Source organism: Rattus norvegicus, chromosome 13, assembly GCF_021556685.1.
Source record: "Rattus norvegicus strain SHRSP/BbbUtx chromosome 13, alternate assembly SHRSP_T2T, whole genome shotgun sequence".
NCBI lineage: Eukaryota > Metazoa > Chordata > Mammalia > Rodentia > Muridae > Rattus > Rattus norvegicus.
Genome location: NC_141546.1, coordinates 76907819 through 76934264, shown reverse-complemented (window position 1 = coordinate 76934264; position 26446 = coordinate 76907819). Strand labels below are relative to the sequence as shown.

Genomic DNA, 26446 nt, shown 5'->3' with positions numbered 1-26446 from the left:
TCAATTTTTCTCTTGGCTTTGAATTTTATCATGTAGCTTGTGATTTTTGTTTGGGTTACTTAACTGAGAAACAAACTTAGGCCTTCACAATGATATTATCAACTCTAACCACCAGGAAACAGGGTATGGCTTTGAGACACTCCATGATTGTTTTGTTCAACTTTTCCAATGGTCATACATTGTCCCAGAAAATGGGTATCCAATCTGACCAGCTTAGTGCTTCTAGGTCAGAAAAATGACTACAATTCTATAAAGGGTCTTCTGAAAAAAAATTCAGCTGGAAATATTGGTCAAAAATATTTCCATTTAGGTTATGTGTTGAATTAGAGAGTTCTAAAAACCCATCCCCAGGGTAGCTGTATATAGAGCACACACAGAGGAAGCTCATTAACATATTTGTGACATACACGTATTTCAAGGAATAAATAATGTGACTTGGTAACATTGAGCTTCCCAAGCCCAATAACACTGAATCACGTGGGTGGCTCCAAACAGGAGTTCTCATTCACACAGCTTAGCAAGAAGCTCACATCCATCAAGCCTGCTCATAACCGCTGCAAAAAAACACTCTAAGCGCCTTGAATTTTGATGGTCTGCATTCGAAGCAAAATGAAAAATGATTGGGGAAAGCCACCACTGAAGGCACTGAGAAGTTATTGATAACGCCCTGGCAGAGACAGGGAAAGACTGAAAACCAATGTTGAGACTTAATACATCTTATTAGATCCTGGAGTGGGTACACCTAAGTACAGTTAACTCTCTACAACCAGTGGACTCAACCGTCACAGATCTGTGCAGTGTGTTTCACAGTGGCCTCTAAGTTGTTCTATATCTGTGTTAGTATTGGAGGAAATCCCTTTGGTTTTCACAAAGATTTGCATAACGAAAAAAAATACACGATTTCCACTGAAAACTCTGTTACCTGGATGACTCAGAAAGGAGAGTCTTAGAATCACTGCCGAGCGTGACCACTCTTACTGGCCTGAATTGCATGTGCATGCGCATGACGGCTCTATGTCAGTGTCCTGAAGAAACGATTCTGCTGCTACACCTGTTCCTTTACCTGTCTCTCTCTCTCTCTTTTTCTAGCCGGAGGCCACCCCCATCACCAACTCGCCCCACTATAATCCGTCCACTAGAGTCCTCACTGTTAGACTAAACGAAGTGTCCGGCATGGCAATTAAATCACTAATGATTCATGCAAAAGCAGCATTCGGTTACCTTTGCAGCCAACCATGAGTAGTCGCATGTATGGACCTCCATAGGCAAGTAGCCAGTCCTACTAACATGTTCATCGCTCATCTTCATTGCTCATGGTGGGTTAGACCTTAGGGTTTGACTCTGAAAACCTGCTCACCTGTAGAGAGGCTTAATATGTTGTATTGACCGAGGTAGTTTTATAGAACAGTCCTATACTTTGGTACCACTTACCTGTCCAACAGATAGCAGAAATTGCTTTGGAAGAGTTTTCTAGGCTGTCTACAGAGGAGCTTACGAGGCTTCCGAACAGACACAAGAGTGTGAGCTTGGAACCACACCGACTTCTCCCACATTCTGTTTTGGGTGGCAGAAACTCTGCTGTCTGATATTAATGCCACCACTCAGTCCGCAGTTGCTTATTTAGGCTTCTTTCCCTCCTTATTTCATAAGACTGCTAAAAATAAATAAATAAATAAATAAATAAATAAATAAATAAATAAATAAATGGCAAGGTTTTTAAATCAGGATTGCTTAAATCGGGAGCCTTTCAGGAGCACGAGGCAGGCTGTAAAGGGAGCGTCTCCAGGGTTTGCTCCGGGGAGCGTCTCCTGTGCATTTTGCTTCATGCTAGAAGCACAAGCAACATCAAGGCAAAGCTCGAGGGATTTTTGGTGATCGGTGGATAGGTTTGCCTACTTTTAGAGTTCAAAGAAGCAAAAGTAAATTGCCATTTCTAACAGTGTCTGGGGAAATATAATTTATTATCTTATTATTTACCTCTTTGTGGGCTATGATGAAGGAAGGTTGGCATTTCCAGTTGATTGGGGGAGGGGCATGGGTAACTAATTCCACTTAGTTATTATGATTATTATTTTGGCTGGAGAAAAGTTAAGTGTATGCTAGCACATGATTTCTATGGTTTACATATAAATGACCATAGAAGAATCCGTTTCAAAGTACTTTAATGTCTCTACCCATTCCAGACTCTCTTAAATCTTGCAGCTTACCGTGGCACCATTGCGTGGAGAGTGTGGCCCCTGGTACGGGAAGGCAATTCATCAGAGATGCCATGGTTTAGGAGCACAGCTCCTGGGTTTACAGACGCCTTGCCACGGCTTGCTCCCGAAAAGCAGCCACACTGAGCTGCAGAAAAAGTTTGCAATTTCTAAGATCTCTGAACTTCACGAGTGCAGCCTAGCCTACAGGTCATTAGTTCAGTCTTGAGGCTAAGTTTTGAACTACCTATGACCAGATGGTTAACAGAGCAAACAGCTAGAGGCCAAAAGGAATTCTGTCTGCTAACTGCACCCAGACTGCAGAGTGGGCTGTCACTGAATTGCAGCATCCCGAGACAGTATTCCATAATCAAAAATCAAATCAGGTCTTACTAACTACAGCATCTCCCAATGACGGCGGTCAACATGATTTGTATGTGACCTTCACTTTAATTTCCTGTGCAGTTTCTACCCAAAGCAAGGGGCTATAAAAAGTGTGATGTAAAGACGTTTAGCCATTATTTGAAAAAGTCTTCTTTTTTCTAAGTGAAAAATGTCACTGCATTGAATTTATTCTAATGGGTTAGATCCCACTTATAATTGGCAAAAGTTGGAGAACATGAGACGTACAAAGGGGTGGTTTTCAACCTTTAAGTTACACAGAATTACCAATGCTCTAGGTTCTCTATAATTTTTCCCTGTTGAAAAAAAAAGTATTTGTGAATGGTACTCATGTAAGACATGCACATTGTCTTTGAAAGGTATCCCAGCTAAATGGGAAAACGTTAGGCAAGCATTTATAATTGAACAACTCATAGACAATGAGGCTCTCCACAAAACCCTTCCTTTCAGCACTCCCTTTTGGCTTCTTCCTATGAGTTCTCTAAAACAGGCAGCTAATGAACTAGATACTTCAGGGCTTGGCTTCGTTCTTCCTGTGGTTTTGCATCTTGCTATATTTCAAATTTTTCGTTCGTTGGAGGAAACTATTGCAGAAAACCACTGGTGTGTTCTCAAATCAGCACAGGCCAATGTCAAGGAAAACTGGGGATTTGTCTCTCCAAACTTCTTCCCACTGATCCTAGACGGTAAACGATGGCGCTTGTCATCTTTAGCTTTTGCTTCTTGGTCCACAGATTCCCTGTCCCAAATGTGTCCCTTTGTCAGGACAGTTTCGTCCTGCTGGCTACCGTGTTACATCTGGTGGAAGCCAGAATCCCCTACTCTACCACCCCCCTCCCCAGAAGGCCAACCCTGGCACCTCAGAATAATTTCAGACGGCTGCGATTCAAAGGGTCTGCACTCTGCTAACAGGAAGCACCAACATGAGCGAAGCCTGAAGTTTCACTGGAGTGTGCACCGTGCACATCAGGCCTGGTGATGGGAATGGAAGCTCCAAGGGCCTCCTGCTTCCCACTCCGTTTCTGATCTCTCAGTCAGCCCTCCTGGTTGATGACCCCAGTGTTGTCAGCACAACAGGTGTAGCTTTATCTTGTCTAGCATAATTAATAACTTTAAAAAGTGCTTTCGGGATGTGAAAAGGTAACTGTACGTGTTTGATAAGCCAATGTTCCTGTCTCGTGCTAAACTCTGCATGCAGACTGGTTAACCGGAATAACCAGCCATCAGTGGACGGACCATGAAACAGTATTTAGAACAGATGTATTTCCAAAAAGCATCTACCAAGAATACCTTCTTGAATATTTGCCTTTAGTGTGTCTTATTACACAGAAGAGCAGTGGGGTCTACTTATTGGCAATTTCTCTGTTTGTGCAGATACATACTCATTCTATCCAAAAGCGTAACGAACAGTTCCTGTGACGTCAGCATTCTAGATTTAGAGTTAAGGAGTAGCCACATAGATTCGTTCGTGATTTCTTTAGACTGTAGCCATACTCTAAGCTATGAAGTGGGACCTGACACCCGTATGTGACAAGTGTTTGCTGTCCAACTCGTTTTCTCTGCATGTCCCTAAGAATACACTACATATACAGTGACCACGTGTTTCGTGTCCTTTTAAGTAAGTAGGTTCAAAAGCACTTACTAAAATGCCATTAAGCATGATTGTGATTTTATGTACATCATATATATATGAATATAAATATCAGTGTAAACCTGTGCTCAGTATGTAAGAGTATGAATATATTTTTAACTGTGCTAATATGTATGTTGGGAAGACTTGCCATAACATGATTACGGTAGTTCATTTCTCATGACCTCCGTGAGAAACAGAAGCTCTCCTAACTCATACTGTATATATTCTGAGGGGCACAAAGCTTACGATAACCCTGATGATCACCATACTTATAGCCATGACAAGGCAATGTCTACGGTCCTTTGTATTGAAACCCACAGCACTGCTGCCTAAGAAGGCATTACTTTTGGGGTGATACTTTGATAAAAAAAAGTATAAGATTTGGGAGCTTTTCTCCAGGGTCTCTAGTTAGAATGGTGTTATTTGGGAATTGTTGAGCTGACGCTTTAAAAAAAAAAAAAAAGGTTAAATGAGATCTCTTTAGTAAAGGTTAAAAGAATACAGAGTCAGCAAAACTATTAAAGCATGAGGGGGACAGGATACTCAATTCCTTGCAGGTATCTACTCTGTCAGGTAAACCTTGTACATTTGGAAAACAGTACAATTACATCGATGGGACTCTCTGTAGGATGAGTGGCAAAACCTAAACAGACCTCCTAACTGTCTTAATCCAGCAAGAGGTGACTGCATGTAAGACAGAAGCATGAGCGCTATCACTTCACCTCGCACTAACCTGTGGACTAGAGTTCCTGTGAGTGAAGCCAATTTTAGAGAAATAACGGATAGTTCGCCAGATCCTTTAGTCTTTTCTAAAGAACTCAGCTTGTCTCCTAGATAACAATAGGTCGTCTGTCTAGCTGATGTGTTTAAAATTACGTGGTGCTCTGTGTGTGAAATTTTAACAATATTTTTGAAGCATATATAGTATATGCATCGCTAGTTGTGTATATATGCATACATGTAATAATATCTGTATGTGTGGAGAGCAAGAGACAGGAACCTCAGAGAACCTCCTGTTTAAGGCCTGTCAGCACTGGTACACTGGTGAGACTCCTCTTTCCACTGCTCAAGGACTACATGTGGCTCAACTCAAGGCATTCATTTCCTTATAACTTTTACCTTTAAGTCCCTTAAACTTTAACTCATAATGTTTTCGATTTATACAAAAACCACTCCCGTCTTGTACTGACCGCTGCCAATCTGTGAAAACACCTCACAAACCAGAAACCCTACCACCATAGCCCTGTGTGTTTGATTTCATATACGCACTGCTTTTGTTCCATGGGCTTGTACGTGTTCCTCCTCTCTCCCCGTTCTGAGTCAAACTTCATTTCGCTTTCGTGTGAATGACTGAGTACATAGAAGTCAAACCTTGTTTTCTCCGTTGATTCTTTAACATGAACCAGAATACTTCCCACTGTCGTTTTTACCACTTTGGGGATTTCTTAATGCTGGATTAATATGGATTCTGTGAATGGGATTTTTTTGAAGCAAATTCCTAAAAGCCTGTATCATCCTTGAAGGTCATGTACCTATTGTGAAAAAAAAAATGTGAAACTGTATTTCTGAACCTGAAATAAATGATTACATTTGAAGGAACCCCCAATTCCTCATCCTTGTATACATCTGAGTCTGTGCGTTTCACTGACACCTGGGAGTAAAGTCCCATTGTCCCTTGGCTCAAGGTGGCCCAGCATTATTAAAGTGGGGAGTGATAGCATTCTGCGCTTCTGTCCTTACGTTGTGGGAAAGGAGACTTTTTTTTTTCTTTTTAGACAGAGTAAACCAGGTAAATCCAAGGAAGGAAGTAGGAGAAGGCACTGCCTGTAATTTAAGATAATGGCCTACAGGACTAGAACCTCAGACGGCAGGATGGCGTGGCCTTTATTTACCATGATGGAACACTTTGCCCTGGAAGGAAGAATTTGTTGGAAAAACCTGAGGGGTGGGGGTAGTCTGTTTACATGTTAGGTCAACAGAAGACAAACACTGCACACTAACCCATCCACGTCACCTGCTCATGGGCATAGAAGAGAAAATGCACCCGGCTGTGCACTAATAAGAAAAGATAAGTGTCCAATACGTGCAAACAACCCCTTTTCCCCTAATTGTGTTTTTAGATAATAAACACCCCCTACCAACACACATGGTTCTAGGCTATGCCATCTAAATGCAGATAATAAAGCAATGAGATGGGAAGGCTATTGGTTTAATTTTCCATGCACAGCCAGGATATATCATTATGGGGGAAGAGCTGGGCAGACCGCTGTGATAATGTTGCCCCGCGACTTCCTTGTCTGAACATTTCCCGCAAGTGGAGAACATGGATAAGAACTCACGCTGCTCACTTGTTTTGTTTTAATCACATGATTCTAATGGCTGGCAATAATATTCCAAATCAATTCTAATGAAAATTACAAAAAAAAAATTTTTTTAAAGGACAATGTTGTCGCTCTTTGGCAACCTTCCCCCTGTGCTTTTAAATCCGTTCTGCCACCTTTGTAAATCTCCACTTGATTTGTTCTCAAGACTCCCGTCTTTCTGCTGCGACCTTTTGATTGCACTTTGAGAAACTCATCCAGCACCTGGTTTCACCTACACTCTTCGACCCTTGATACTGTCACGTTTTGGGTTGTTTATTGGTGCTCCATACTGTAGTGACATCGGAATCAGAATACATGCAAGAGCTATTGGCGAAAATCACTGCCTTAATTCAAGGCCTGAGATCACAATGAGTACACACACAGACACACCAAGAAGTCATTTTACCAGTATACTTGGGAAATAAATGGCTATAATTTAACTGTCTTTTACTAAAAGAAAATAAATCAAACTATGTTGTGCATCTTTAAGAGACCGATAACATCCAGAATCTTCCCAGACTTTTTTTGATCACAAAAGTTTCACTGATGCAATATCCCGCGGAACTGAGGGCTCTAAGCTTTAGGACACATTGCTTTAGGGGGCAATAGGCAAGAGGAAAAGCCACTTGTACACGATTATTTTAGAATAAACTGTCACCAACAAAAAGCTATGTGACAAGTTCAAGTGTAAGAGCAAGACGAACTCCCAGCTCGGGACAGACATCCGGAAGCACAGCTGGCTTTACGACAATAATATCTGAGCAGAAGATCCCAGAAGGAGATCCCTTAAGATCAGGTGCACAGGAGCAGAGCCCCCACAACTCTTACCAAACCGTGGTGAGACTCACGTCTCCTACCTTAATTCCTCTTCTCCACTTAATAAAAAAAAAAAAAGAGCTGCATTGATTAAATAATTTCATTTCACTTGTGAGGTTACTGCCAATGAAGAGATCAGGTCTCTTTAAAATTAAACCTCACCAAAGAACTGAGGATAACCATCCTTCTGTCTGTCTGTCCTTCCTCAGTTTCCCATGTTCCCAACTCAGCCCCCTGCTGTGGGATGGTGCACGGCCTATAGATAGGATGGGCAGAGCAGAGCTTGTTTGGTGAGATTTTCACAGAAAAGAGAAAACACAGAAGGAAATCCTTCCAAGAGTTCCTCCCATAGCAAGGTCACCATCAGACTCAGTGCAGACAGGGCACAGAGCTGAGAAGAGTGTCTGTAACTCGTTCTTAATAACTGAGTCCTAATAACCTTGCAGATCTCTTCTTAGTGTTTAGATATAACCGTATCTGTGAAGTTATTTTTCTGAACATTTGAGAAGACAGAACCTGGATGTATAATCCTGACTAGATTAAGCATAGGTGTCTATGGATACCAGGCTGTTGAGTTTTAAAATTGGTTAACTTGGTACTCCAGGACTTTATAGTTTTTACATGTGTAAAGCCTACATATATGCGTGACACTTGCCTTCAAGCACTCTATACGTAATAGAGAATTCTGAAAAGGGAACGGAGCAAAGACCCAAACTCTCAGGCTCCATAGTCGAACAAACTAGTCCACTGAATGCTGTGACTGTCAATGCCACTCTTCTGGCAACAACAGGAACGCTAGATACAGGGTATGTGAACACGAGAGGGAAGGAGTTGTCTGAAGGAACGTCACCACACTATTTGAAGCACTTTCTTGCTGTCAGTGAAATGTTTTAGGACATAATGTGTCTGGATCCTGTTTCTGAGCTGGAACGCCAACCTAGCTCCCATGGGAAGGTGTTTTTGGCATGTGCTTGCAAAACGGCCCTTCAGCACTGTGGATTTGCTGTTCATTTTAATGGCTCACCTCCCCACCATGCTGAGGTAATTAAAGTGTTCTAAAGCCCCTTCAGAACTTGAAAATAGTTTCTGTTTGCTAGGCAGGTGATAAATCTCATTCAGCGTGACAGAAATGTAATTACACTTTCTTCATGAAAACACCAGGGATACCATTACCTGGATCTCACAAAGCCCAAGGCTTGCAGACCCCCCACAGTTGAAAGGTCAGGAACTAAGAACAAGTTTTTCGTCATATATATGGGGGGCTAACTTAGTTAGATTAAATTGGACTGGAGAAAAATTGGTTTAGGACTTTGGAAAAAGCAACGGTTTTTTCATTTTGTTTGGTTTTTTTCTTTGTTTTGTTTTGTTTTTGTGACCACTGCTCAGAAAAAGCCAAGTCCATTTGGACCCATTAACATCTCACAGAAGATTTAAAAACGAAAATAAGTTTGTGTTTTTGCTCTCTATAGAGCCAACTGTAATCTTAACAAGACTGAAGTAAAAATATGTGACTGGACATCTGGGCGGTGGCTCTGAGAGGAATCCCACAGGAGGAGGGGTTCAGATGGCCTCTCACAGCCATGAGAGTCAGCGCACAGTGGGTCGGTTACAAAGGGAATTAAAGTGCAGACTTCGGCTGGAATCCACTGGCCAGTCTGTCTTTGGCCCTCTGTCTGCCTCAAAGCTGTTCCCACAGAGTGGAGGTTACCCGATCTTCTAGATTTGGGAATCAGTTCAAATTCTAAAGGCTGATGTCAATCAGCCACACAGCTGTTCCTGTGTCCACAATTCATGGGCCAATGAGATACAAACCAGTGTAGGGATTTGGAGACTGATCCAGAGAACCAAGTCTGTTGTACCCTGGACCCACTTACCAATAAATCAGAATTTTCACTGCTCCTTGCTCTAAGCCAAAGGGGATTCCTACAAACCCTGGGGCAATCAAGAACCAGTCCCCGCCTGTTATTTTTCCTAGACTTGATTCTAGGCTGCCATACCACACAACTATTCATCTCAGACAGATCCTTAGTTATGAATCCAAGGCTGAAGATTAACCCCCTGAGGTTTTCTGTGTTGGGATGATGTTGTTCATTTGATCTTGGTACCTTTTAATTTCCTCACTTTAAGAAAAAAAAGAAAAAAACTTCACTAGACATAACGTGTTGACTAAGGTAATAAACTGACATTTCCTTCAAATTCCTTCATATTTTCCAGCAACTCCTTTCCCCTTAGGTCATGTCATTCACTTAAGACTTTGGAAAGAATTTGGGGTCAGAAAATTAGGGTTTAGAATCAACTATGCAAGTCCAAAAGTTATGTGTAATACTGACCCTAATTCACCCGAATTTGATTGCAAGGAATTATACTTCCATGGGGCGTCATGGTAATACTTTTGAATGGGCACTAATGTCTCATGCTGATGGTGCCCAGAGTTGGGGAGGGTGCTGGGGAGGGTGTATCAGGCAGGTCCTAATGGCTGCTAACTTTGCCTCCTGACGTGCTTTCACTTCTGCATGCATGCATGCCTGGTCATTTGCTTTGTTTTGGAGTTTTTTGTTTTGTTTTTTGTCTGTTTTGGTTTCTTTTTCTGACTTGAATTAGACTTTTGTGGGATATTTTTTTGCATGCTATTATCTGGACTTATTTTATACTTTAAACATTGTCTTCTTCCTCTACCTCTGTGTTTTTCTTTTTTGTTGTTATTTCGTTTTTTGTTTTGACTAGGAGACCCCCTCCTGCAGTTCCAGGCCGACCATCCTAACCCCATCACCTAGTCATCTCCTTTTGTTTAACAGCATATCTACCCATGCTATTAAAAAAAAAAAAAAAAAAAACTTCTGTTTGCACCATATGTCACGTGTACATAAAAACTTTTATTTTTGATCTATGTCTTTAATTAAAAAAATAAAGTATTCTATATTTTAAAAATTACATGTGTTCCATTTCTTTTCCTATCGAATAAAGTCTCAAGTTAAAAACAATACACTTATTAGAGCCAGGTAAGGCGAAATTCATTTATCTAGCTTTTTTTTCCGCTAATGAATATTTTAAGACAGGGTTTCAGGCAGCCAAGGCTGGCCTTGAACTCCTGATTCTGTATCCACCCGCAAAGAGCTGAAGTTATCATGTAACACCATACATAGCCCCTGAAATGTAGAGTTTACTATATTAGGAGCTGAAAGGGAAAAATTTACATTACACTGTGATTTCAGATACTCGTTGACAGAGAACGATACTGTACTGAATTAAATAAAAAATTAATGAAATTTCTTTCAACGGAATACAAAGAAAGAGAGAAAGAAAGAAAAGAATTAACATTTAGAATCTAGAAAGTCTGAATCCTTTCAACCTGCCTCCAGAAATCTCATCAAAGTTATTACTGCACCAAAATATTATTTTCCTAAAACTAATATAGGAGATTTTTAAAAAAAATTGAATATTACAGAAGAAACTGTAGGTCTGAAACGCATAAACTCACATATTCTGTTTGGCAAATTTTGGGGTTAAGAAGAAAAATCATGCTGCTTAAAATACATGCGCGACACAGAATGGAAATGTTGGCACCTCGGGCAATTTCTTCAAGATGTCGGTAAAACGCCAAAGAGAGTGGATAAGTAGAAGCTTGAGGGAAGAGGAAACTTTTTAATGCATCAGTCCTTAAAATAATAACAGCATTAAAATTTTAGGCCATAGGTCCTTCTTTTTTACTATTGCCCCCCTCACCCGCAGGAAATTAATACGAGCAGAGCGCTTACTTTTAAAGTGATAGAGTGCATTCGGCCAGTTGTGTGGCAGCTTTGCCAACGGCTTCTTATTTAATTTGTGATTTTCTGTTTTAGAGATGTACTTGGACCGAGTTTGGGTTGAGAAGGAGCTGTCTCTTCTCGGATGAGGGCCCTTGTGAAAACGCCCCATTTCACTCTTTAAAACAGAACACTACACATCAAGAGAGCAAACTAGTCTCCAGGACTCCATGTTCCCTTTACTTCACTAGGGTCCCATTTACATTTGACCCGGGGGAGTCCTGGCGCAGGAAGGCATGGAGACAATCTGGGCAGGACCTCCTTATTCTAAAAAAGAAGACCCCGTATCATTAAAACCATCTTCTCTGGATCACGAAAGCCACTTAAATAAGTTTTAAGAATTAAATTCTCCACTCAAAAATGTAAGCCAGCTTCTCGTGTTTCAAGTCGCATACCCTGGGTTACCTCCCTTCTGCTACATCCAAGGTTGGTTAATGAACAGGGTTACTGGCGAAGATGATGAAGACTGCAAACCAAGGCATTCAGCTGGCTTTCCTGTAACCCAGGGCGACTGAACTGGTGTGAAATACAGACTGTGCTCCTTTTGCCTTTCCCTTACCCTCAGTCATCATTTGACATGCATGTATGTATGTATGTGTAGATTCTCTCATGTGTGCATCTGTATATGAACTCACATAGGCCAGAGGACATCCTAGTATCCCACTCTATCCTTCCCTACCCTATTCCTTTCATTCAGGGTTTCTCACTGAACTTGGAGCTAGGCTGGTGGTCAACAAGGCCCAAGGATCCTCCTGTCTCTGCCCTACACAGCCCTGGGGTTCCATGCACACCTGGCTTTTTACATGGGTGCTCAGATAGGACCTTATGTTCTCATGTTCCTGCAGCAAATAATGTTAGACACTGAACCATCTTTCCAGCCCCTTGAATTTTACAATATCTTTACTAGATAGATCCTTACACCAGCAGGGTTTTATAGCCCTTGGCCAAGCAAAGTGTTGCCAGTGCAAGCAAGAGTTTGCTCCCAGGTGACTTTTTTTCAAGTCCTTGGTATTTTTTTCACTTTGTCTAAAATTTAAATGCACACCTACTTTTACCTGGTACTTAACATAATCTGGACATGTACAATTTGAATTGACCTGGTGAACAAGAAGAAAGTGAAATTCCAACTATATCAAACTGAAATGGCCTTAGTCTCCCGAAGTTTTATAGACAAGAAAAACAGAGGGAGTCTGGTGGGAGGAGAAGAGACTGGAATAGAAGTAAATGCTCCGATGAGACACTGGCCTGTGGTTACTGCATATGGTTTTTATTTCTTTCATAATATACACTTCCTCAACCATCGCTAACTTTCTGTCCTCACCTCTACCTTCACACTCCGCGTGTGACAGAGGAGAAAAGGTAGTACCACAGTCTTCAAGATGGACTGTAACTCAGGATGGTCAAGAGGAGTCAGTGCTTCTTTTAAAAGCCACCATATTCCCTACATAGCCATCTCTATGTATCAGATGTCTCTGGGATTCATAATAGTATCTTAGTCAGCAGGAGTACCAGAGAAGTACCAGAACCAGAAGCAGCTTGTAAAATAACCAAATAAGCAGTTATCGCATATTGTTATGATAAGAAAAAAAGCTTGGTCATCTTCCTGGGGGAAAGCATTAAGGACTCAAGTGCTGATGCAGCTAGCTGAGATCTTGACAGCATTAATCCATTTGCTCCAACCATGACCTAATGTTCCAGAAGGTAGCAATTGTGATGTCTGACAAAGAGACAATGGAATGCGTCCCGGCCAATCAAAACCCAAAGTGCTCCTTCCTAATAGAATACATGCTGCAAGATTCTGAATCATTCAAGTGTCGGAGACAGGCATCCTGGTACTGAAAGCATGGGGGGCTCTCCCACCTGCTTCGGTGTCTAACCAAGAGGTACCGCTGCAGTCTCCTCTTGACAGCACAGAGAGGTGTCTGTGCTCTCCAGTTCCTTGCTCAAAAAGCCGAGAACGCCTGAGAGATGGAGAAGAGAGAGCTAAAGGTAGGAATAATTAGACCTTCTAAGAGCAATAGCTCTCCTGAAGCTTCACCACTAAATAAATGTATGTCAACCTCAGGAAACATAAGTGCAAACAGGATTTCAGTCCAAGCTTGGGTGAACCCATCGCTCTGGGCCCGAGTAGAGGTAAGAGATCATTATCCTATGCCAAAGCGTGTTAATGTGTCTATACTGCTAATGGTACGTAGGTGCTTCATAAGATACACTTTCTCAACTAACTCATTAACTCTTCATTCCAACCTTCATCTTCCAATGTGGAGGGCAGGAGACAAAGAGAAGGAGGGACAGGGAACAACATACGTCCCTCCATGGCATGTCCCATGATTCTCTCCCCTACTCTTCATCACCTTCTAATAAGGCCATCAATTATGAACCTGTCTAGGATTAGCCCAGCTGACATCCAGGCACAGGATTCCCACATGAGCCTGTAGGGACACTTCCTGTTCAAACCATAACTATGAGGAAAGCACTGCTGTGAATGTACAGGCTAAGACATTTTAATGAGTGTGATAGACGCCAAGGCTCCATCTTATAACTCAACAAACAAGGACGATATAAATAAGGATGGATGCTTGCCCAACTATAAATCCATTTCTGTCTTTAGATGAACCACGCAGGGAGTTAAGATTGCTAAAAACGGAGGCCAGTAGAGATGCTATATAAACATGATCACCACACTTCCAATCCTCACAGCCCACATGAAAAAGATCCAGAAGCCCAACACAATGGAAGCAGTAACAATCCCTCTGGGGCTTGCAGGCCAGCTGGTACAGCCAACGTGTAAACCCTAGATCAGTGAGAAACCTGCTTTAAAAAGTTAGAGCCAACAGGCAGCCGTGGCACATAGCTTTAATCCTGGTGCTCGGGAAGCAGAGAGGCAAGGGAATCTCTGAGTTCAAGGCCAGCCAGGTCTACAGAGCAAGTTTCAGGACAGCCAGGGATAGACAGAGAAACCCTGTCTCAATCGTCGTCGTCGTCGTCGTCGTCGTCATCATCATCATCATCATGAGAAAAAGACAGCCTACATTGAGCCTTGGCTTCTACGTGTACATGCAGCATACACACATACAAAGCTGACTGAAAAGAAAAACAACTCTGCACTCTCCATATTTTAACTGGAGTCCGTGTGTGAAGAAACCACAGTGAACTTAGACCACTGCGCCATGAAATGCCCCCCACATTGGAAGGGCACAGCCAGCTGCCTTCACACCATACGATCTACCTGCTATCCTCATGGACGCTGTGGCCTAAGACTGCAAGCCACCATTCCGTTACAATATCATCAACGCCTTAAGATCAAACAAAAGCTAGGGCAATCAACAGGTGGCAGGCTGCAGGTGAGGTAAATCTATGCACTGCCACTTCCCTTACTGCTTTTAATCAAATTTCATGGTGCTTTATATCAGGTCCAGTTTTCAGCTCCAATAGCAACTTCATTGAAACCCATGCCTTTCAGTCATGACCAATTGCAAGTCAGTCATCATCCTGCCCTTGAAACGTGAAAGTCACCAAGAAGATGCTGGGGAGGGTCTGCGTGCACAGTTTAAAACGTCCCCTTTCAAACTGCCCCACACCTACTGAAAGTTGATCCTTCAGGCTGTTTGGCTCGGAATTTTCTTCTCCTGCGTGAACTCGGTAGAAAGCAACAGAGAGCAAGTTCGAGCCAAGAGACAGTTTCTTCTGTCTGCCTTTTTCTCTTTTAAACATAAAAAGAGTATTTTAAGCTACGTACACAAAGGCTGCCTGAGGCCTCAAGGAGCTGTTTATTTGGTAATTTTAAAAGAGTGGGAGGCCCACAGAGTTCTCACTTACCAGAGTCCAAATGTGACTTGGGCCGAGAACGAGGCCACAGGCCACCCCAGGGCGGTGAGCAGCTAACCAGCTTGGGAAAGCAGAAGCAGCTTTTAAGTGGCCCCAAGAGAAGATGTCTTTTTTTTTTTTTTTTTCAGCCCTGGGGAAATCAGGACCAGTGTGGGCAAAGAAAACCTCAGGGCAGAAAAACCTCAGGATGCTCAGTGAAGCAAAGCGTCCACTGCTCTTCTAAGGTCCCCTTCCTTTCTTACCTCTCCACAGTGGGCTGAGAGCGCAGAGCCAGGCCTGGGGAGGGGGCTGTACACATGCTGGGCAGTCGGGAAACAGCTGCTTCGCAGCTCTAGCTCTCCCTCACTTCACACACAAATGCGCGTGGGAGGAAAGGGCGCTCTCACGTGATTGGTAACTGCTGCTGTTTCCCAATGTAAACCAACATTGATGACACCTGGGAGTTGAGGTCGCTAAGAGCCAAAAGTACTGGCCTGGCCTAAGCACATCCGAGCAGACTTTTTGCTGGTTCCAATGTGCCACTCCCTGCCGCGAAGCTCGCCGGTGCCCTCCCAGTGGTCGAAGGAATGTGTTTCCTCAGGCCCTGTGGTCCATCAAACCTTGCCTTTCAGCTAAGCTCTGTTCTCTTGCCAGAACCGAGGTTTCTAAAACTTTCAGAAACACTGACTGCTGCTGGGTTTTTCACAGTCCTTAAGAAGTCTTGGTGATTATCCCCAAAGGGCTCTAGTCAAAAATACATCTCACCCAGAAAACGAGCCGGCGAGTCCTATTAGTGAACCAGCATAGCATCTCCTTAATACAACCTGACACTTGACCTGCTTCAGTATGAAGAGAAGGCCCCAGAACCCAGCCCTACCCCAGCACTCCTAGCACACTGTCATGACTTTTTTTTTTTTTTTTCGGAGCTGGGGACCGAACCCAGGGCCTTGCGGTTGCTAGGCAAGCGCCCTACCACTGAGCTAAATCCCCAACCCCCTAGCACACTGTCTACTGGAGCTAACTGATATTTCTATCAGTTGCTGTTACTCCAGTTGCTATCAGCCATCTCAGACCTCGCAGTCACCTAGGTCACCATGCACTGTAACCTCCTCAGGCTTCCGTACACTTTTTGTCCCATGAGTCTCAAAGGTAATCCACCCCCATCCTGCCTCTCATTTCTATTGCGCATGGACCTTCACCCTACCTCAGCCACTCATCCCCTAGTTTTGACCTTGTGTGCCCATGGGCTTACACTTCTCACTCCTAGCTACGTAGTGTTACTTCCTGGATCTCAATCTGACTTTTTCTTCCACCCTGCAGCCTCTATCCCTCACCCTACCCTGAGCTTCATTTGACTAATTACCACTCTGGATAAAACCAGCTCTTTACCTACTTCGTACCACGAAAGATGTAAACAAGGGCATAGAGTGGAAGCTGACTTTATTTTAAATCCCTCGCCACCATACTGAAAGGACTTAACTGTTCTATTGCTGTGACTAAACACGATGACCAAAGCAGCTTATAAAAGAAAGTATCTCACTGGGCTCTTGCTTACAGTTTCAGAGGGTTCGTCCAGGATCATCACGAGGGTAAAACATGGTAGCAGGCTGGCAGGGAGGGCTCTGTCTGAGGGATTCAGTCACAGGCAGGAAGCAGGAAGCAGGAGAAGACTGACTGGGTGGGCACGAAAGGAGCTTTAGAAACCCCACCCCCCAGTGCACACCTCCTCCAATGAGGGCACACCTCTTAATCCTTCCTAAACCCTCAGCAAATGAAACAACCCAGTCGAACATATGACCCTATGGGGGGGGCCATGCTCTCTCAGTCCACTTCCGGAGCACTCAGCGCACCAGTAGAACTGGTGCAGTCTGTCCTCCCAATAGGCTCGGCTGCCCCAGTGCGCTCTGCTCCTTCACCCTCGCTCATAACTCTCACCTGAGTCCTTCTCACCTGACTCTCTAAAAAAAGGAAGCAGCTGGGAAAGAATTTCCTCGCTTCAGCTTCTGTGTCCAACAGGTGTGTCCATGTACCTTCCCTTCCCACTTGATAGCGACGGGTTTGGTTATCATATCCCATCTCCTCTTGCCTACTCAAGAATACTACTCTGGTAGCTGCTCCCGGTCAAGGAGCCACCCCACCTGCCAGCATTGTTGTGTTTGCTTAACTTAGCCCTCCTTTACCGTACCAGGCCTTGGCTGTCCTTTGAAGCAAAACTTCCAGTAAACTCCGCTGCTACACCCTCTTTCCCATTTCCAAGCCACATAAGCTGTTACTCCATCCACCCCGCTACTACTCTTTTCAAATGCGTGACCTCCTCCCATGCCAGTCCAATAGTCTGCTCTCCCTCCTTAGAATCTGGGAGCTGGTCACCCTTTCCCACTGCAGCCACGTTCTGCCCTTGATTTCTAAGGCACGCATCCTTCTTGGTTTTCCTCTTGCCTCCCTGGTTTTGTCATCGGAAATGCCGCCATCCACATTTCACGGCTCGAGTTGCCTTCTCTTGATATCCATCGCCTGTCTCCTCCTGCCGAACTGTACTAGGTTAAGGATCTTCAAGCTCTTTCATTTATAGATGTACGCCAGGCACAAATAACAATACCTGTCATGTAGTAAGTGCACAAAGAACATTTGTTGACCAAATAAACTCCTAAGGCAAGCATCATAAAATACTAATTGTTGGGCTCTTAAATTAAATATCTTATTAGATGTTGAGGGAAGGGAATATAGGATACAAGGGATGGTGGGGGGTTTGAAGCATCTGAAGCAGCCATCTGCTAGTCAGCCTTTAGCCCTTGAAGCAACTCAGCTGTCAGAAAGGCAGAGTGTTGGCCTGACCTGTCAACATTGCCTCAGAAAATTGCCTGCCTCCACTCTGCTCCATTTCCTAAATTGTGAGCTGGAAACAGCCTCCCTTACAGGGCTGTTATAATATATACTCGAAATGTATAGCATAGCGACTGGAACACACAACACACTGTGTGTGTCTAAGATGGGGACATTGTTATTAAACAAGCCCCCGTTCACAATTTGCTTCCTGAGTTTATGGAGACCTCAGATTTCTTTCTTGATTTCACAAGTCAGTAAGAATTTCAACTCACAAATGCTGCTGCAAAAAGGAATACCTGTAACTTCCACAAGAGGGCACTGTGGCCCAGGCCTACTTGAAGGGTTTGAAATACTGCATAATTGTGTGACTGATGCCCTCTGCTGACCTGTTTACTTTTTCGTGTCCTTGGGCCTTTCTTTGGCTTGGAAGATGTGATGGTGTCATGTGCATCCTCATACATGCTCAGCATGAACTCTAAAACCCAGAGCTGTCAAAAGCTTTCTGAGACGTTCACAGTACTTATGAACTCCTCCAAAGCAGCAGACACAAACACACTTTCCACCAGGAGCCCTCATGATGCTGAAAACATACCTGTGTCTTCTAGCTCTCTGTGTGGTGTAACTCGACTGCAGTACAGCACAAGATTAGCAGCCTTTTGTCACCCCTGCAGCCCTGTCCTTCTCTGATACTCTCTACCACAATGCCAAGGCCTGACACCTATGTTACTTAAGTTTTCCGTGGCTGGAAGAAAAAAAGAAATCCCCTGCGAAGATCAAGCTGAAGGAGGAATGACTTCCCTTGGACTCGGTTTCAGAGGGCGTAGCCGGTGGCTAGATGGCTCATTCGCATGGGTGAAGCAGTACGCCGTGCCAGGGAGCCCATGGAGAAACAACGCTGCTCATTTCAAGTCGCTGGGAAACACCATCAAGCCCAACAGGCCTTCAAAGGCATACTCTCAGAGACTCATATTCCTTCCACACCGTTAGTTCCCCAAAGGTTCTAGCACTGCCCAGTAGGATCAGGCACTTGGCATGTGACCTTTGACTGACAGATAAGATCCAAACTATACCAGCTACCAGTTCCACTAGGGCCAGGTAGGCAAAAATGCTTCCTCCTCTTCCCCCTCCTCCTCCTCCTCTTCTTCCTCTTCCTCTTGTCCCTCTTCTTCCTCCTCTTCCTCCTCCCCCCTTCTTCTTCCTCCTCCCTCTTCCTCCTCCCCTCCTCCTCCACTCCTCCTCCCCTCCCCTTTCCCCCCTCCCTCTCTCCCTTTCCTCCTGTCTTTGCTCTCTTCCACTTGCACCACCCCTCTCCAGCCTTCCCTGTAACTTAGGACAAATGACAAGCACCGCTAAGAAGAGACGTGAAAAGGCAGAAGGGTGGTGGCTCATTATGTAAACAAGTACTTGACACGTTGAGATACAATCACAATACTATTGGACTCTTTGCCCTGGTCTTTCCTTCCCATTACAGTATTTACTTTAGAAATCTAAGTTGTTAATACACCCACACCATTTCAGTGTGCTTTAAAGTTGAGAGTGGCTAGAGAGCTGCATTTAAGTGATAAAAGGTGGCCCCTGCTGGACCAGGTCAGATGAATCTTTTTCTCCTTGTGAATTCCGATCGTCACAAGCCAATGAGGCATAGGTGAGTCTTGTCTTCCTAATCGCAACAGATAAGGGCTCAGAATTTCTCAGTATTATAAAACAAAGCATGACTTTTGGTTTCATTCTCCCTAAACCTTTTTAGAATCCATTTACATTGCTGGCCTATGAGATTTTCCTGGAAAGAAATGCAAAAATTCCACTAAATTTATATTTTCATTTGGTCTAAACTCACACTGGTGCTACTTCAGCATCCATCTACTGTAAGACATCATCTAATGAACAAATGGACATTTGCTTTTACCCTCTGACTTTTTATTTCAGAGTTTGAGAAATGTTTGGCAATTCCTCTACTAGTGAACTATATTGCCCTACCTTGGTAATGTATAGGCCATGGCCACGTGTCCTATGGGTCTTCCTCCTGGGCTGAGTTCTAGTCCTTAGTCCATTTTGTAGAAGGCTGCCTCCTGTCCCTTTGATTTCTATCATTTGGGTTATTCAATTTGTCACTGTGTCACCTATTTTTAATTCCTCTGTTGCCTAGTTGTGAGGTCACTAAACTGTAAAAAGCAAACAAACAAACAAAACAAAACAGCGTCAAATACAACATCCTGCTCCATTACCCTTAGACTTTTGAGCCATCAGGCTCAGAGCACAGCATGCGGAACTCAGCCTCAGCCCAAATGTAAACCATTGATACTATCTGAGCCACGCCCTGTACTCACTAGCTAATTCATGCAGAGTTAATAAACGCACAAGTCCACTCACGCTAGAATAGCTGCAGCTATCCTGGTTTCCTACTTCCTCTTCTCTCTCTCTCCCCCACTGGTCCTCAGCCCCCCTAATGCTGAGACGCTTTAATACACGTCCTCCTCAGTTTGTGGTGATCCGCCAACCACAAAATCATTGTGTCGATACTTCATGGCTGTAAATTTGCTACTGTTATGAATCAGAATGTAAATACCCGATATCTGATGTATGACACCTGGGAAAAGGTCATTCGGCACCCAAGGGGTCATGGCCCACAGGTTGAGAACCACTGCTCTACATAAAGATAGCAAATTCCCCGGAAATCACCATCCATCCACTTGTTCCTCTGACCACAGCCAGACTCTCCATCCAGACCTTCCTCTTTCTCCAGTATTATCATAAGCAATCTCCATGCTCGGCCTCAAAACTACAGCCTTCTTTAGACTTCACTTGTACATAAGGTTCTGTAGTATTAATACACAGTGTCTTAGCTTATCTCTTTAAAGTCCCTGAGTTTGCACCACTGAAGGCAGGGTCCTGTAACAAAAAGGACTCAGCTCTCAGCGACCTATACTCCATTTGTCCCTTGCTTCTATTCATCACCAGGATGTAATGGGTCCCTTTGGAACACACAGCGCCATCCACTCTGGATCCTGCTTTTGGTACCCTTCCCCCCTACAGCTCCCTTAGTATCCAAACACACTGCTGTACTTTGCCCCCTTAAATTCAAGTGCGTCTTACAACTCCCCATCCCCCATCACTTCCACACTAACCTTGTAGACTCACAAATACGATTGAGTACTGAGTGCCTCCAGATACCAGTGATAGAAAAGAGCCGGAGAAAACAGCAGTCATATTCACTCACCCCACCGTTGTTTAAAGTGGTTCAACCTTTTGGAACATCCAGCTCACTGGCATGAGTTTCCTAGAGTCGACAACTGGAAACCCATTCAGATCGGGCAACGTATTAAAATATGAAAAAATAAAGGCAAATCTCACAGCCTTTTTACACTCCCTGTTACAACCAACTGTTATCCGTTGATGTGCATGACAGAATAACTCATGCCACACGAAGTGCCCTTGGGTTTGAGAAAGCAGGGTAAGTGATCTTGGGGGACAATAACCCACTTTTTTATCATGAAACAATCTTCATCAATAACAGTAAACATAAAAAAAATTGCCATTAGCTCAAAATCCTAGTCAAGGCATTGTGAGAAACCAGAAAGATAAAAAGCATTACTTCATAGTATGCTACCCCTTGATACTTAGAATTGGAAATTACAACAAGCAGGGAACAGTATCACTTTCGCAGATGTAACCAGCTACTAGGGGGAAATAACTCATCCATTTGTACCTTTGACCTCTTCAAATTTAACCCACATCCCAATTACTATGACAAATCCAATGTTCCTTATCCAATACCCTTAGGACCAAAACCATTTTTTTATTTGAAATTTTTACGTAAAGGGTTAGCTCTAGAATAGGATCCATCCAAATACAAGGTTTACTTATTTCACATACACTTTATACACAGCATTAAGACAATTTTATATTTCTTAAATAAGTTTGCACATGAAGATTTCATGGCGTAGAACGTGGAACTTTCACCAGGCATAGCATTGGTGCTCAAAATTTTTCGGAGCAGACTCTGTAGCATTTCGGATTTTGAAGTTTTGCGTTTAAGACGCTCAGCACCAACATTGTACACAGCTCATCTGCTGCAACGATTCTTCAATACTAGAGGTGAGGGCTGGAGAGATGGCTCAGTGGTTAAGAGCACTGACTGCTCTTCCAGAGGTCCTGAGTTCAAATCCCAGCAACCACATGGTGGCTCACAACCATCTGTAATGGGATCTGATGCCCTCTTCGGGTGTGTCTGAAGACAGCTACAGTGTACTTATATATAATAAATAAATCTTTAACAAAAAATACTAGGGGTTGGGGATTTAGCTCAGTGGTAGAGCACTTGCCTAGCAAGCACAAGGCCCTGGGTTCAGTCCCCAGCTCCAAAAAAAAGAAAAAAGAAGAAAAAAATACTAGAGGGGAAAGCTGAGAACTGCACAATGAGGGAATTCAAGACGTCACAACCTGTCCCATCTTTAGACAAGCCGGATTGCCCCTTACCAGCAACAGAGCCCGATTACTGGATCAATAGAGAGCCGACAATGACTCAAGCTCCCACTCTTTGTGTTCCTCCCCCAGATCTCTGTGACTAAATCCCCGTCACTTTCTGTCTTTGCGCTTGGACTGTATCACATGTAGTCACGTCTTGCCTGCAAATGTGGCTGGCAAGCTGGATTAAAGTTGAGGCCATTTACAAAGTTTATTCATATTAAGAAGAATCAGAGTCACAGCTACTGTGATACTTTCTCTGAAATGCCACAGGTATGGATCTCAAACTGAGTAGAAACAATCATTTTCAGAGTGACATTTTGGACAGCTGACCTCACTGAGCACACTCGCTTGCTCCATAGTTTCCCACACTTGCTCGTATTGCCTCTCTGGTTCTCAAAGGCTATCCTCCAAGAGTAAATCAAATGTCACCTCTGGTTTCCTAATTGCTTGAGATGAACTCTCCCTCCAGCCTCTTTCAATATCTCTCAACGTTTTGTTTCTATGACATATAACTCTCCTTGAGTACCACTTCTGTAGTATCGGACAACAAACTGGATGCCACCATCTGAGATCCTCAAATTCAGGCTCTAGATATATAAAGGTGTTCCTTAGTACACAGATAAAAGGCTAAACAACTGATTGCACACATGTGCGTGTCACACGCACACGCACTCACACACACACACAAACACACACACACACACACACACACACACACACACACACGCCTTCATATTACCTTTGTCTTATGCTCTCATAAAAATCATGAGACAGGGCCAGTGTGGTGGCTCAACTGGTAAAGGCTTGTTGTCAAAGCCTGAGTTTGATGGGTGGGCATATATACTGAACATAGACCACCCTCTCTCTCATGCACACATACATAAGGGTTGTGGTTTTTTTTTTTTAAATAAGAGACGATGCAATAGATGTTACTCTTTTAATAAGCAGAACCCACATCACATCATTGTTAGAGGGAATAAAGGACAATAATTCATAACAGCACCAGAAAGCTTTTTAAGTCACAAGGTAAACTGAAGGGCAAACACCTTCCCCTAAACCCTTGGTTAAACTCTTCTGATCTCAGCTCTACCACCCAGATCAGCCTGCTGCTTTGAGAGTGGAACCCTGCCTTTAAATGTTACACTGGTTAGGTTCTAAGTCTTTTAACTTTTCTTAATAATGAAATGCAGGTCCCTAGGTTAGCTAAGGAACCTGGACAAGTCTTCCTTGATTTCTGCCTCATCCCAAGGCCCATGAATATTTTCCTTAAAAAGCTGCAGGTGAATGAGATAGTAAGGGCAGAGACAGGAAATGGAAAACAGCAGAAGAGCAAAGAGTATGGCTCCCACACCACTAATGGACAAAAGACCTCCAAAAGCTGAAAAGGCAAAAAGCAGGGTGACCCCGACATAGCTTCTTGGGGTATACGCCTTCAGTTTCTTCTGTAACATGGGCCACAGTGCAAAGATCTGGATGGCAAATGTCACCATGATGAAGGCATGTAGTGACCGGGGGAGGCGTGAGGCCAGGCAAACAGAAGCAAAGATGGCCATATTCAAGGACAGTGTGCTAGATACAATAGCAGCATTGGCACCGTAATCAAAGAAGATGAGATGGCCTAACAGCATAAAAACGGACATGGCGTAGATGGTGTCCGTACTGACGGACTCTGTCAGGGTCTTTAGCACTGGTGAGAAACCGTACGTGAAAGTAATGAAGACCAGAGTACTCTTCAGGTCGGCCCACCGGGTCCGCCCACTCTTCTTCCGTCCATCACCTCCATCAATAAGATCAAATAACACATACCCAACCAAGGACGATGCCAGTCCAGTCCCAAAAAGCCACTGGGGAGCCAGAAGACCCTCGTCCATGTACCACCAAATGACTACAAAGACACAGACACTGCACAGCTGTTGTATCACCACACTGGACTCAAATACCACAGCCCAGTATTGGTATTTCCGGGCATAGATGTTTTTCCGGAGCTCCTCCAGGAACCTTTGGTCAACATAGTTATCAGGGAATGGCTGCCGCTCATATAAAACCTTCTGCCACTTGACTTCGGAGGTGTCCGCTACATGTTGAGCACACATTATCTCATCCTTTCCTGAAATCCAGGCGGGCTCAATCTCCCTCAAAGATGCCCACAGGATTCTAGTTCTTGATAAAGTTGTAGATTAAGACCTCTCAGAAATGCCACGCTGATAGCATACAGAACTTTCCTTGTTTACAAAGTCTTCGGGCCAGGCTAAGCCTGCAATAGATGAGTTTGTTCCGTGAATCAGGACAACGCAACTAAATTCCTAGAAAAAGAGAGAACTGTAAATATATCAAAGCTGGGGATGTCATGGTAGGCATCAGTTACAATCAAAACGACTCTGCTTATTGAAAGCCTAAATAAATTCTGTCTAGTGACATAACGAGGCACCAAACCGTCACATTTTAAATTAGAATCTTAATCATTGATATCTGCATAGCATCACTGACTCAGAATGTTAAATGTCTTATTACCTTCTTTAATTGTCACAGCCTTACAAGTTAATACCAGTCCCACTTGACCTAATAAGACATCTGGGTTTAAAAACAGTAGAGTATTTAGGTCTCAGGGTAACAGAGTGGACCCAGACCTCCAACAAAAGTCTGGTGTCAAAAAGTCTGTGCTTCTGGTCATCCTTCGCTAAGCCAGTCTTAACTTGGGCATTCATATACCCTAAGGTGTATGAACATATTTTTGCATGATTATATTTGCAACTTATGCAAATTTATAGAAACAGAATCCATAGCTGTTACCAAGGTTCCCAAAGGCATCTGAATAAGTTATTAGTCTCATGACAACAGTAATCTGCACAAAACAGAAGGGTATGATCTCTACAGTTTTAGCCCAAACCAAGAACTCAATTCTTCTTTGTTCATTAGCTGAGCTCACCATCCTTTAAAGTGATATATCATCCTAATTAACTGAAACAGCAAAACTCTAGTGCAAGATCAAGAAAACAACCATCCCATTTTAGAATGGGAAAGTCAGAGTCAGAAACAAAAAAGTCATTCAGCAAATTTGAGAAAGAACTTCCTGCCGGACCTTCTTTATTTCATAAGAGGCCAGGATAGACCTTTACTTTAAAAGCCGGACACCCTGGGATCGGCCTTCATGCACTGGGACCTCTGGATCAGAAAGACCCGCGGTACGGAGCAGGGAAGGGTCTTAGACAACCACTCACCAAGCCGGCCTGCCCTGCCCGCCGCCGCCCCTCTCCCAGCCTTGGCTCAGCCGGAAAGGCCCGAAGCGAAGGACGCCGGAACCCACCTGCCCCAGCTCTTTAGGGGGTGTACGACCGAGAAGAGCAGCAGCCCTGCTACTTCTACATCCGGGACGCGGGGTTGGAGGGGACTACTGTGGAGGAGCACTTCCGGATTCGCACCACTGGGCGGCCAAAGCGTCCCTCCTGAGACACCGCACCGCGAGGTCGCTGCTGCCCTCTACTGGTTGCTCCTCCTGGAAATCTGCTTATAGTGGAATGCTCTTAGCCTAGGAGGCAAATCCCTCAGTGGGAAGCTGGAAAAGGGAGGAGTCGTGGGGCTGGTAGAAGAGTGCTAATAGTAAGGTGGTTGAGCATGTGTTGTCAGGCTCTCAGCCAAGGGACTCTCTAACGCATTCAAGCCCTCCTCCTATAAGTGCCAAACCAGGCTTCTGGTATGCACCAGAAGGAGAGAGAAAAAAATTCCCAGATCTCACATAGCGTTCTGTGCATTGATTTCCACAAAGACGATGTGGTCATTAGTTTGTATTTGTCCAAAGTCAGGCGGCTAGTTGATGATTGCAAGTAGATCAAAAATATCCAAATGCGGATGGCACCAAAGCTGGATTCTTTCCTAGACTTGGCCACCTAAAAGGGATGAGGGTGGAGGACCTGTGGGACAAGAGATTGCTGATTTTCAACTGGGGTCACAGAAGTATCCCAGGATTTATAAATAGATGGAAGCTCAAAGAACGAAAAGCATAGAGAATATTAAATAGAGTGGACACAAAGGCAGAAAGCACAAGCCCATTTATTAATATTCACACTATTTGGGTTTTGAATTTTGCATCTGTAAAAGAGAGAAGGCACTTACTTGTTCTTGGCCACTGTGTGGAAT

The 26446-nt window shown here is 43.7% G+C and overlaps 3 protein-coding genes across 28 annotated transcripts in view; 2 read left to right on the top strand and 1 right to left on the bottom strand.

The window, feature by feature from the left end:
- Dnm3 (dynamin 3) overlaps positions 1-10338 on the top strand; it is a 485732-nt gene extending 475394 nt beyond the window's left edge. For 2 of the 6 annotated variants that reach the window (XR_015635077.1, XM_087579968.1), the window contains exon 21: positions 10134-10338. Coding sequence is in view for 4 of the 6 variants with exons in the window: in XM_087579968.1 (XP_087436094.1) it covers positions 10134-10170 (37 nt within the window). In the remaining 2 variants the exon portion in view is untranslated. 6 annotated transcript variants of the gene reach the window in all.
- The window catches only part of Pigc (phosphatidylinositol glycan anchor biosynthesis, class C), a 117565-nt gene that overhangs the window by 29947 nt on the left and 61172 nt on the right, over positions 1-26446 (bottom strand). For 6 of the 17 annotated variants that reach the window (XM_087581318.1, XM_087581315.1, XM_087581320.1 and 3 more), the window contains one exon: positions 23236-24615. The exons of 6 other annotated variants lie outside the window; for them this stretch is intronic. In XM_087581318.1, the coding sequence (XP_087437444.1) occupies positions 23512-24405 (894 nt within the window). In that variant the 5' untranslated portion in view covers positions 24406-24615 and the 3' untranslated portion in view covers positions 23236-23511. Of the gene's footprint in view, positions 1-23235; positions 24616-25391; positions 26221-26446 lie in introns of those variants that run through there. 5 more of the 17 variants (NM_001429830.1, NM_001429831.1, NM_001429832.1 and 2 more) reach the window with 5 other exon arrangements.
- C13h1orf105 (similar to human chromosome 1 open reading frame 105) overlaps positions 13018-26446 on the top strand; it is a 43054-nt gene continuing 29625 nt past the window's right edge. For 2 of the 5 annotated variants that reach the window (NM_001429770.1, NM_001429768.1), the window contains exon 1: positions 13018-13201. In NM_001429770.1, the coding sequence (NP_001416699.1) occupies positions 13181-13201 (21 nt within the window). In that variant the 5' untranslated portion in view covers positions 13018-13180. Of the gene's footprint in view, positions 13202-22399; positions 22583-25715; positions 25776-26446 lie in introns of those variants that run through there. The other 3 variants (NM_001014130.1, XM_087581251.1, NM_001429769.1) reach the window with 3 other exon arrangements.